Source organism: Euprymna scolopes, chromosome 16 (assembly GCF_053919585.1).
Source record: "Euprymna scolopes isolate OS-2025 chromosome 16, ASM5391958v1, whole genome shotgun sequence".
Classification (NCBI taxonomy): domain Eukaryota; kingdom Metazoa; phylum Mollusca; class Cephalopoda; order Sepiida; family Sepiolidae; genus Euprymna; species Euprymna scolopes.
This window is the reverse complement of record NC_136497.1, coordinates 130,845,560-130,858,294: the sequence shown is the minus strand read 5'-3', so window position 1 is coordinate 130,858,294 and position 12,735 is coordinate 130,845,560. Positions and strand designations below refer to the sequence as shown.

The following is a 12,735-nucleotide window of genomic DNA, read 5'->3' as shown; positions in this document are numbered from 1 at the left end:
CTTACCATTTTTCCACCAGGTTTTTTTGGAAACACCTGCTATACTTGAGATATCCACCATCTGTAAATTCTGCAACAGTTCTACTGCCTATCAGATTATGGGGAGGGAGAGGTAAAAATTGAAGGAAAGATAGCATAGGACCTAAAAAATGATCTAAAAACGACATGGTCACTGAAAGAAAGAAACATTATACCGGTTGTGATAGGAACAACTGGCTTAATAAAAAAGAATCTTCAGAAATACTTAGAAGCAATCGTTGGAAGACTGAGCTGTAACGAGATACAGATAGCAGCCATAAAGGAAACTGCGTCTATTTTTAAAAGAGCCCTCGGATATAAATTTAAATCGTAACGGAATCAAGTGTAAGCTCCAGGAGTGAGCCCCTTGATCTCTTAAAACTTACTGAAGTAAAATTTAAAAAAAAAAAAAAAAAGCAGTGCCCCTTAATATAATAGATGGTTCGCATAGCATAATTTACCACAGAAACATAATGTTTTAAAAAAATGTTGGGTTAGGGTAAAAAGAAAATGTTTTCATTGTTTTTAAATTATGTACGCATAACAATTTATTTCTTATTGTTTTAGGTTTTCCATTCGAAGGATTGTTGTGCTGGAATTCAGGTAAGAGCAACTAATTTGAATCGGAAAAGCGGGTGAAAATAAAATAAAAAGAAAACTTTGACTTTGTAAACACTGAAATTCTAACATCTGTAACATTACACACACGTTAACAGGTAGACACCCGGGACACATACGTTGAATGCAGTTTATATCACAAGGAACATAGGACAAGTAATAACTTGACTCAAATGAATGACGAAAGTCTATATTCCAAATGTCATGATGTTGACCATCTTATAATTTATTTTTTTGATTCAGTTGACATTTACAATTCTTGACAGTATCTGTTTCGTAGCACAATATCAGTCACTTAATTATTATATCAATCAGTAATATTGTTCTGTAACTACATACAGCTTCTTAAATAAGGATTAGTGTATGTTATAAGAAAATAAAATATATTTCCACAGATACAGATATTATAAGTTGAACGTCTGTGTGTGTGTCTGGTCACGAATAGGCTCCTATATGGTTGACTATTATAGAAAACTGATCACATATAATGATAGAAGATTATCGAGACACAGGAATGGGTATGTTGATCTGGCATAATGATGATTCATTAAAATTGTGGGGTCTGCGTACGCACCTGGTCCACAAAGTATGGAAATATAAAATTTAAAAAAACGTGTGCAAGTGTTTTTGATATAGATGTACATAATAATACTTTGATAAGTATGTTTTAATTTAAATAGGGATGGTATAATAAAATTGTGGGGTCTGTGTTCGCGCCTGGCCTCCATAGAATGGAAATAGGCACAAACTTTAATAAAGATTTTTCATATCTATCTGCGTAAGTATACTTTGATAATTATGTTTCAGTTTGAAGAAATATGGTATAATAAAATTATGGGGTGTTCATTCATGCCTGACCTCCATAGAATGGAAATATGTCACAAAGTTTAACAAGGTTTTTTAATATAGATCCACAGAATATTGTGATAAGTGTTTCAGTGTGAACAGGTATGGTATAATAAATTATGGGGTTTTCTATTTTATTTTTACTTTCATCATATTTTGCTTTGGTTTTGATACCCCAAAATTTGAAGCTATCTCTTTACAACCCTTCCTTTTCATAACCTATCATACTTTCATAAATCAGAGTCCATTTTCTGTAGGCTGTTTTTGAACCCAGTCAACGACGGGTACTTTTGCTAGTATATATATATATATATATTGAGAAAATAATGTCTTTTTGTTTTGTTTTTCTAGTCAATACCTTGAATGTTATCTTTGGCCTAACTACCATCCTGAAAAAGTAAGTTTTAACAATTTGCATTTTCTTTTCATAATTATATCATACCATCATCATCTGTAACGTTACGTGGTGCTACACTTTAGTAATTCATAAAAAATAAAACTGGAAAGAAATAAATAAAAATCTAGGTCAACATTTTTTTTATTTTTTAACAAAAGCCTTTATTACCATTATTCTCCCGTCTCGACACCAACTTAAAACGTCTCTCGCTGCCACATGTCCATTTAGCCCAAACCACATTTCTCTTTCTTTCGACCACATGCTGGCCACAGCCAGCCCATTCTTTTCCTCCACTTTACATGTCCATTTTCTTTGACACGCACTTTGCTTCTCTCAACTATGTGGCGCATTTCTTCTCCTTTTTTTTATTGCTCACACTTCCTAATTTGCATATGTGCTTTTTTTCGGCTGCCCATACCCTCACATGTACTATGGTACACATCCTCATATTCCGTTTTACATGGTGGCATGTGTTGGATGGCTTTTTGTGTGCCGAACAGGAGACTTTGATGATATGCCCACATTTGAGTTGGTTTTGTGCCTAAATCTTTTGTTCATTTTTCCATTTGTATTTTTTTTTTCTTGTTAATAAAAAAAATGTAATATCTCAAAGTGTAGCATCTGTTCTTCAGATGATACACTTCAATTTCTTGTTCTCTGTCAGTGGATGAGAAATCCTTCACAACTGAAACAATTTTTAATTTTTGTTCCTTTTCTCAATGTTAAAAAATGACCCTGGTGTCTAACTCCGTCCCATGGAGAGGCGTTGTAAACAGGAACTCTAATAGTTTTTAATGCGACTAACGCAAAACAAATAACAAAATAAACATAACATATATACAATGTTTCTGAGTCTGTTTTTCGTTTAAGTTTTTTTTCATAATTGTTTAATATAAAAATAACTGCCTAAAAATTAAATAACATAAAAATAACATATATACAAGTTTTTTTGCCTGAATTTTCCAAGATTTATTGGGAGGAAATTCCTTCTCTTTTGAACTCTCCTGTGTCTTACATAAGCAAATACTATCATTTTCTCCAAATTGTATTTCCTTTAATAAATAATTTTCTACCTTATCTATTTTCGGAATTTTTGGGTAAAATCATCGTAAAAATATGCCTAATATGTAAATACAATTGTTTTCATGAAATGAAATTCAGTTTTATGATTTCTGAAATTCCGTTCTGAAAGTGTAGAGCGCCAAAAAAAGTTTATTTTTATCATGTTTATTTTATTTCTTTTTCAGGCCAGCAAAAGTCACTTAATGTCACTTGTAATCATGGTCAACGAGAAATTTCGAGAAAGAGTTCCCGCTTGGGAGGTAAGAAAGCTTCCATTTTATGTGCATGTATGTATAGATGTTGCAAGATTAACTCATTCAGTGTATCTATTTATACAGAAATGTATAAATGTACAATTAATGTATGTATTTATACAGAAATGTATAAATGTACAATTAGTGTATGTATTTATACAGAAATGTATAAATGTACAATTAATATATATATTTATACAGAAATGTATAAATGTACAATTAGTGTATGTATTTATACAGAAATGTATAAATGTACAATTAGTGTACGTATTTATACAGAAATGTATAAATGTACAATTAGTGTATGTATTTATACAGAAATGTATAAATGTACAATTAGTGTATGTATTTATACAGAAATGTATAAATGTACAATTAATGTATGTACTTATACAGAAATGTATAAATGTACAATTAGTGTATGTATTTATACAGAAATGTATAAATGTACAATTAATGTATGTATTTATACAGAAATGTATAAATGTACAATTAGTGTACGTATTTATACAGAAATGTATAAATGTACAATTAATGTATGTATTTATACAGAAATGTATAAATGTACAATTAATGTATGTATTTATACAGAAATGTATAAATGTACAATTAGTGTATGTATTTATACAGAAATGTATAAATGTACAATTAATGTATATATTTATACAGAAATGTATAAATGTACAATTAATGTATGTATTTATACAGAAATGTATAAATGTACAATTAGTGTATGTATTTATACAGAAATGTATAAATGTACAATTAATGTATGTATTTATACAGAAATGTATAAATGTACAATTAGTGTATGTATTTATACAGAAATGTATAAATGTACAATTAATGTATATATTTATACAGAAATGTATAAATGTACAATTAGTGTATGTATTTATACAGAAATGTATAAATGTACAATTAGTGTATGTATTTATACAGAAATGTATAAATGTACAATTAGTGTATGTATTTATACAGAAATGTATAAATGTACAATTAGTGTATGTATTTATACAGAAATGTATAAATGTACAATTAGTGTACGTATTTATACAGAAATGTATAAATGTACAATTAGTGTACGTATTTATACAGAAATGTATAAATGTACAATTAGTGTATGTATTTATACAGAAATGTATAAATGTACAATTAATGTATGTATTTATACAGAAATGTATAAATGTACAATTAGTGTATGTATTTATACAGAAATGTATAAATGTACAATTAATGTATGTATTTATACAGAAATGTATAAATGTACAATTAGTGTATGTATTTATACAGAAATGTATAAATGTACAATTAATGTATGTATTTATACAGAAATGTATAAATGTACAATTAATGTATGTATTGATACAGAAATGTATAAATGTACAATTAGTGTATGTATTTATACAGAAATACTGATAGCTGCACACTCTGCATTAAAGATGCATAAAAAATCTAAAAGGAAACAGGAAAATCAGTACTTCTTGGTTATTGTAGCAAAATACAACAGCCTAAAAATTGAGCTTTCATCAAAAAATGATAACAACTTAAGATTTAACAGTTAGAAAGACCAGACAAGTGAGAACTTTCGTCAAAGGTGTGAGTTCCATATAGAAACATTGATTTAATTTGAATAAAATACGCATCAAGTGTGCTTGAAAGCCAAATCACAACGTAATATTAGAAAAACAAACAAATAATGTATTTGTTTAAAATTTATTTTTTGAAATTTAAGTAAAATATTTGTTTATTTTCCAAGTGTGAAATTGTTTTTAATAAATATTGTTATTTAGTAAAATTATTTAGTAAAATAAAATCGAATTTTTTTTCTTTCAAATTTTTGACTAGTAAAATATTAATCTTCAGGAAAATGGACAGTTCTTTTTCCTTTTTCTTTTTCTTCCTCTTATATGCAGTGGTGGTGGTAATCCCTGGCATGACTTGAGATGTTTGTAGTTAAGTCAAAATAATGTTTGTTTGTCCAATTACAGCTTTTTGGCATCTGTCAAACATGTATTTAATAATGAAATACCATTTAAACTATTTTTAAAAAGAGCTACTTATTTTATTTTGAAACGCTCAATAATAAATTAAGATTTAATAAGATTTAACAGTTAAAAAAAACAACTTCCCAATTTCGTGAAGATGAATATTTTATTATCCAAAAATTTAAATAAAAATTTCCATTTTATTTTTAATAAATAGCAATATTTATTAAAAATAATTTCACACTCGTCTGGTCTTTCTAACCATTAAATCTTAATTTATTATTGAGTGTTTCAAACAGAGAATTACTTTTTATAACTACTTACTTTTTTTTTTAATTTCAGTAAGCAGTGTTATCTACCTGGTTGTCATGTCATAAATGTTAAATATTTCTGAAATATTACATAAAACATGTATTTCCGTCATTCAAAGAAAAAAAATGATTTCGGCTATGTTTGTTTTGTCAAGGGAAATAATTCAGTTTGTAATGTTAATAAAGAAGGATTTATTAAAATCAGAACAGGTAACAAATAACAAAATGAATATAACATATAACTCATAGTTCGCTTTTTATTTTCCTTTTATGATTTTTTATTAGCTGAAAAAAAATATATAAATATCCTGCTGATTCAGTGTATGCAAGTCCATTTCAAAAACTTCTCCCAAATTGAACTAAGTTTTTGAGTTTTCAATAACGAATTACCTCTCCTGCTAATATAAGTGCTCTTCAGTTATTACGTAAGCAAAAATTGCTAATTTCTTTGAAAACTATTTGGTGCTTCTATGCTATTGGGACGAGATTTTGTAGTTGATGAATGAAGTTTTCAGATTAAAACAATGGTTTCAACTGATTTTTTTTGTCAGTTCTAAGTTACAATGGCAGCTTCCAAATTATTTAGTCAAAATTACTGAATATTACTGAATTATTAAAAAAAAAACAACTTTATTTAATCAGCAGGTGAAAAATTTAGCACCATCTTTGTTTAATTCGAATGGAAAATCACCTTCCTGTTGAACTCTCCTGTGTTTTACAATCATTTTCATCAAATTCTATTTTTTATTTTCTTTAATAAAAAATTTTCTACCTCATCGATTTTCGTAATTTTTGGATATAATCATCTTAAAAATATGAGGAATACGTAGATACCATTGTTTTTATGTGAAATTCAGTTTTATGATTTCCAAAAATCTCGTCCCAATTCTGTAGAAGCGCCAACTATTTTCTTTAATAATCAATTTTCTACCTTATCGTTTTTCATAATTTTTGGATATTTTCATTACTGTGACATGACAATTCAGTGGATACCATTGGTTTTACTTGAAATTCAATATTTCAATTTTCAAATTTTGCTACAAGAACAAAGAAGTGCTGAAAAGTCTTATGTGTTTAAAATTTTATTGCTAAACAATTTCTAGCCAGTAATAGTATGATAATTACGTGAGATTTAAACTTTTTATAAGAGCTAATTAAAGGGGAGATAATCAGTGACAATTTTACAATTTCTCAGAAAAGATTTTTATTCTGCCAGAATGGAGAAAGTCATAAAAAATGCCAAAAATAATCTTGTATGTTTGAATTTAGTTATCTCCCTTTGTTTTTTAATGTATAGATGTTGTAAGACTAATTAATTAAAACAAACATCTATTCACTTTGAACATTGAATGCCTAAGAGAGAGAATCGATCTCGCTTTCTTTGCCATGTAACTTCTTCCCATGATAAAATTTCCTGTGCATGTCAACCTTACATCGAACTTAACCTCTAAAGAAAAATTCCCTTTTCTAACTTAATCTAAACTTACATGGAAATTTTTGGGTGCAACTTTACTATAGTGTGTTGTCCTACCCAATCATGTATTTTGGAAAAAAAAGCATTTTAGGGAAAAACATTATTACATACTTACATGTCGTGTCGAAATTAGTATAAATTCCAAAATTTATGAAACTTCATCCAGTGGAAGACGCCTAGAACTAATTTTCTGATTGTGTGATATTATTGAGAAAAAGTAAGATTAGCATGAATACCTAGTGTTGCCCAGGTTCACATGAAATTTGGTTTGGACACACCTGCTATACTAAGGATATTGATCAGTTTTTCATGATTATATGTCAACTTGATCGTGGGCAACATCGATACGACTACTTAAAAAAATGGATAAAAACATGAAAGTGTAAACGCCTCAAAAAAAAAGTATGTGACAACCTCCCCACTAGATATTTCGGCAGAAAGGATACAAAGAGAAGAAGCTATTCTCCAGATATTGAGCACTTTTTGCTGCCTGTGCACTGGAACCTCCCCTCCCCCCTGCCTCAAAAAAAAAAAAAAAAAAAAAAGATACATAAATGAATCAAAACAACTTTTATTTCTATCAAAATAGCAGGGAGTGCCCATGCGACCACAAAAAAAAAATGATTTGTGGTGTCCAAATGCAAAAGAGGAAAAGAAAGCAAAGCTTATGGACAAACGCTTTTGCCCCCACAGCCACGAGTGCTTATGACATCATAATGTTGCAAAATAAGCTTTTTTAAAAACATAGTTTTAGTTTGATACGCGTGCGTGACTTGCAATTAAAAATGAAACGAAAAAAGAGCCCTCCCCCCTTTCTAAAAAAGTGGTTCAATTGACTGCCGCAGAATTAATCTTTTTTTTTTTCTAATTTTCTCATTATTCATCTAGAGCATTATCTAGAGAAAATACAAACGCACACACTAACGCACAGACAGGTCGCCTTTATATAATAGACTAGCAGGGGTACCTGGCATTGCCCAGGTTGAGAGAGGTGGTATACTAAGGATATTGAGACCCCTACCCCCGCCCCCAAATGTTTCAATCAAAATAGCAGCGAGTACCCGTTCGACAACAAAAAAAAAAAAATTAGCCACAATAGGCAGGCAGGCAGGATCGAACCTGTAATGCATTAGCTGTCACGGCCATGGCAACTTATGACATCACTGGCCTTCGAAATAACAGCTTATAAACGTACGTTGAGATTGGTAGGCGTATGACTTGCAAAAATATTGATGCAAAGACTGACCCCTCCTTGCAAATAGACAGCCCAGTTGACCAGCACCAAATTAATCTTTTTGGCCAATTTTTAGATATTTTTCATCCAAGAGATCGAGCTTTCTAACGATATCAATTTCGTCTGTCAAAAGATTTTGGCAGAAATACACACACACACACACACACACACACACACATTTTGCCTTTTACATACAGTCGAACCCCAGGATACGGTGGCCCTAGGATATGCTTTTTTTTCAATTTATGATGTGAAATACAATATTTTTCCGGACCCTGGTTACAGTATTTGCCCGACCTTATGTTGTTTTTTTATAATGTTATTTGATTTTATACATGTGTATTATATACTGTACTGTATTTTGTTACTAATTTTTAATGCCATGTCCCGGGGTTCTACTATATTAGATGGTCAACTTGATAGCAGTTATCTCCCTTTGATTTCAAGCATCTAAAGGGTTAATTTACAGTGAAATTACAACTTTGAAAAATTCTGTTTTTACTTATGATTATTTTTCTACATGACCATTTTTCGTAATTTTTGGAATTTATACTAATTTCGGCATAACACGTAAGTATGTAATGTTTTTCTAAAGCTGCACTGATTTTTTTTTTTTTTTTTTAATATTATTATTACACACCTACATCGAATATCACTACAGCTCTGGAGGCCTCAATTTTACACAGAAAAAATGTTGCATTGATTTTACGAGACAAGTTTGTAGAAAGATACATATTCTGACAATTTTCTTATCGTCTCTATACGTTGTTTCTGGAAATGTTTCTGAAAAAAAATAAAATTCCTTGTCAAGATCTATTTTTAAAAAAAATTTTTTTTAGATGTATATAAATATTAAAATTTATTATTTTATTAACTAATCTTTTCTTTTTTTTTTTTTTTTTTTTAAGGCATTCCAATCAAAACCTGAAAACTTTCCAGCTTTTTTCCAAGAAATTCTCCACGCTAGTCTTAAAACAGAAGAATTTTCCTTACAGGAACAGGCGATGCTTCTCGTCTTCCTAATTCACTGCTTTAACAGTTTGGTAAGTACCGAATTAAAATTCCTTAACATAGAATTGTTTTCATCCATTTATCTATACTCCTATAATTTTTTTTTTTGTTTTTTTTTGTGTGTGTGTGTATTGATATTCATAGTAAAAATCCTTTTTTTTTATTTGTTTAAAAAGAAAATACAACTTTGTTATACATGGGTGATGGAATTGCATTCATCTGCAAAAGATCTAGTTAATTTGCATATTCTTTTAAACATTCATTTTAATTAATTCCCTATTAGTTTATTTTTCGGTTGTCGAAATATATTTAAATTATAAATTTCAAACAATATTTGTTTATTTTCATAATATTGTGTTGTGATTTGGCTTTCAAGCGCACCAGATGATGGTCTTAGTCATTTCTTTTTTGCATGGTTCAGAACTTAAATTTACATATGTTAAGGCCTAAAACTGCACCGTTTGTTCATTTTCACCAGAATTTGGGGCTAAATGAGATGGGGGAGGTTAGGGGGCAAATGCTGAATTTGGTCATTTTTTTTTATACCTTATTCACTGTGCACTCATGGGGCGTCCCCCCCCATGCATGCTTCATCTATTTTAATTTAATTAACCACTAATTAAATAAAAATGCCAAATAAATAATACGAAGTACAAAGCCAGAAATATTTTTAAAAATCTTTTTCCCCTGTTAAAATGCAAAAGCTTATCGAAATAAACGTTTTGAAAAATATTTTTAAAATAAAAAAACAAAATGTCCGTCGTAAGATGGGCACAAATGCAGAAACTAATAGTTATGAGACAACCCTGTAACCCATTCAAGCTACGGTGATGGTCATATCATGAAGTTGTACTTAACATGTCCGTGAGGTGAATGGTTCACGCATGTGCAGATGTTGAAATTGTTTAGAAAGAGATGATTTTATGTGACCCCCCCCCATCAGATTCTGCAGTCATTAAGGTAGAAAAAATGGATATTTCATTCTTGATTTCACATATTATTCATCGAGTTCCTGTCCTTTAAGAGAGTACCAAAATCATTCTTATTCGGATTGGATTTTTAAAGTTGTAGCGAGGCATACACACAAATGTTTACCCTTTATATAATAGACTAGCCTGGGTGTTTGGAGGTGTGTGTTGAGCAAAAAGAAAAAAAGTGGTAGTAGGCAGGCAGGCAGGCAGGCTCAAACCCATACCATGAAGGAAGAAAAGAACGTCAAAAAAAAAAATGTGAGGTCTTTGCTGTTGCATCCATAGCAAAACCAGAAGTGGCGAAGGTTTAAATTAAGGCTAGTCAATCAAAAAGAGGAGATAACTTTAAAAAATATCAGCGAAAAAAGTGTAGAAAAGTGCCCAGTTAAGGGTGAAGGAATTAATGTTTTTGGCCAATTTTTCGAACGGGTCTGATCTTGTGAAAATCTGTCACCTGTCGAAAGTTTTAGGCAGACATACAAACATAGATACATACATACATTTAAACAGACAGGTGAGATTTATATTATAGATGATGTTCCCCACTTGGAAGTTGCATGTTCTACATTTTTGTTATTTCCAGCTTTGATAGCTTCCTTGGCATACAGAAGCCATTACAACTAACCGCTACCTTCCCAATCGCTAGCTGACTCCACTTGTTTGTCTAACTCGACTGTCCAACCTAAAATGACTCTCTCCAACTCTGACTAAACTGCCTACGCATATAAAGCTATTTCTTTGTAACTATGACGTTACTGCAACGTAGCACTAAAGCATCAAATGACCTAATTTTTATCATGCAGTCCATTTGTTATTATTGTTAGCTAAAATTCCTAACTGTTTGTTTTATGCTAAAATTCCAAAGTTTTTTTATATCATACAAACATTATTGGTTACATATGTGCATACATGTTTCAGTTGAATCTCAATTCAAGGATAACACTTCATCAGACTAAAAAAAGAGCGCTATCTATCGCTTTTTTATCTATTGCTTCTTTTTCGTATAATAAACCGTCTATATACCAGTTCTGTCCTGTCCTATATTGAGCACTCTTTAATAGTCATAGGAGTTTCATTGGATTTACATCTAGGAAACCAATCTATGCAACCATTATTTGAGTTGATGATTGCAACGTCTTGTCAGACGAGTGCCACTCCCTCAGACATTTAAAATCCATAAGCCCAAATGCCTGAGGGAATATCTATACACAGATGATGTTACAGAGTCTTAGCTTTGTACGACAGCTAAGTCTTTCTCTCGGTTCAAAATGTTGCGATCCAGCAACAAGCAAGAGCAAGATAGCCAACAACAAATCAAACTGTAGACCAGCTTAATGCGGGTAATGGTCTTCCGCTTTATGGTTTTTTAAATCAGGGATTTGCTTCTCCTAGAAAGGTTGCCTTCACTACGGCTTACGGGAGCCCTCTCCACCCCAACACGTATATACATACACACAAATATACACGGTGCTAGTTGGCTGTTGACCCCAAAAAAGGGTTCATTCGCCCTTTGTTTTTAATCCTTCAGGGAGACTAGCCGCCCTCCTCACCAAACAACTCTGGTGGGAGAACCAGTTTAGTCGCCGGTGACCCGACCATGAGGCAGGTAGTACTGGGTTACATGGTACCAGTAGCATATGATATGACCTGACCACATCATTATACATACATACACACACACATATATATACATATATATATATATATGTATATATATATATATAAAATAAAAATTACAATTTACCAAAATGATCTAAGATGGTAAAACTAAAGTATATTATAAATATTACAGAATTAATATTTATAAAATTATCTCAGCCAGATGTAAAAGCTCGATAAAACCAAATAGGAGATAGAGCTTATAATACGAGCAAACAGTTAATAAAACATGTTAAAAAACACTTTGAAATGAATTAAAAACATATTTAATCTGAAAAGGAAACACTAGATAAGTGGATAGTCCTTAATCCGCAGAGTTTCGAAGAAATACTTTCCTTCTCATCAGAGGGTAGGAATAAGCAAAATACGGGATCGGATTTTGCATGCAAAAGTATTTAATGAAACAAGTAAGTCAAAGATCTTACTTGATAACAAAAAAGTGAAGCAGAGGGAATATGGTAAAAAAAAAGGTGATTACATGTGAATGGATAGTCTGGTGGAAGATAAATAATCCAGTGTGTATATATATATATATATATATATATATATATTATAATAGAAAAATATGAGCATGAAAAGTAATATGGTTAAGCTTAAACATGGAAAAGTAGAGGACTACTTGTTAAAACTAGAAAAAGAAAAGGACAAGATATTCTAGTAAAAAATATAATAAATTTATAACTTAAAATATTACAGCATTAAAAATTGATTATATAATGTTATAAATTGAATTTTTAAAAAAATTCTTAATCCTGCAATATTTTAAGTCATAAATTTATTGTATTTTTTACTAGAATATCTTGTCCTTTTCTTTTCCAGTTTTAACAACTAGTCCTTTACTTTTCCATGTTTAAGCTTAACGATATTATTTTTCATGCTTGCATTTTTCTAGT

General features: G+C 30.4%; 1 protein-coding gene across 1 annotated transcript in view; it reads left to right on the top strand.

Annotated features, from left to right (window-relative positions):
- LOC145296231 (RNA helicase aquarius-like) overlaps window positions 1-12,735 on the top strand; it is a 52,111-nt gene that overhangs the window by 15,924 nt on the left and 23,452 nt on the right. Inside the window, exons 5-8 of the mRNA XM_080142445.1 lie at window positions 585-620; window positions 1,833-1,878; window positions 3,126-3,200; window positions 9,110-9,244. Of these exons, the coding sequence (XP_079998571.1) occupies window positions 585-620; window positions 1,833-1,878; window positions 3,126-3,200; window positions 9,110-9,244 (292 nt within the window). The remainder of the gene's footprint in view (window positions 1-584; window positions 621-1,832; window positions 1,879-3,125; window positions 3,201-9,109; window positions 9,245-12,735) is intronic.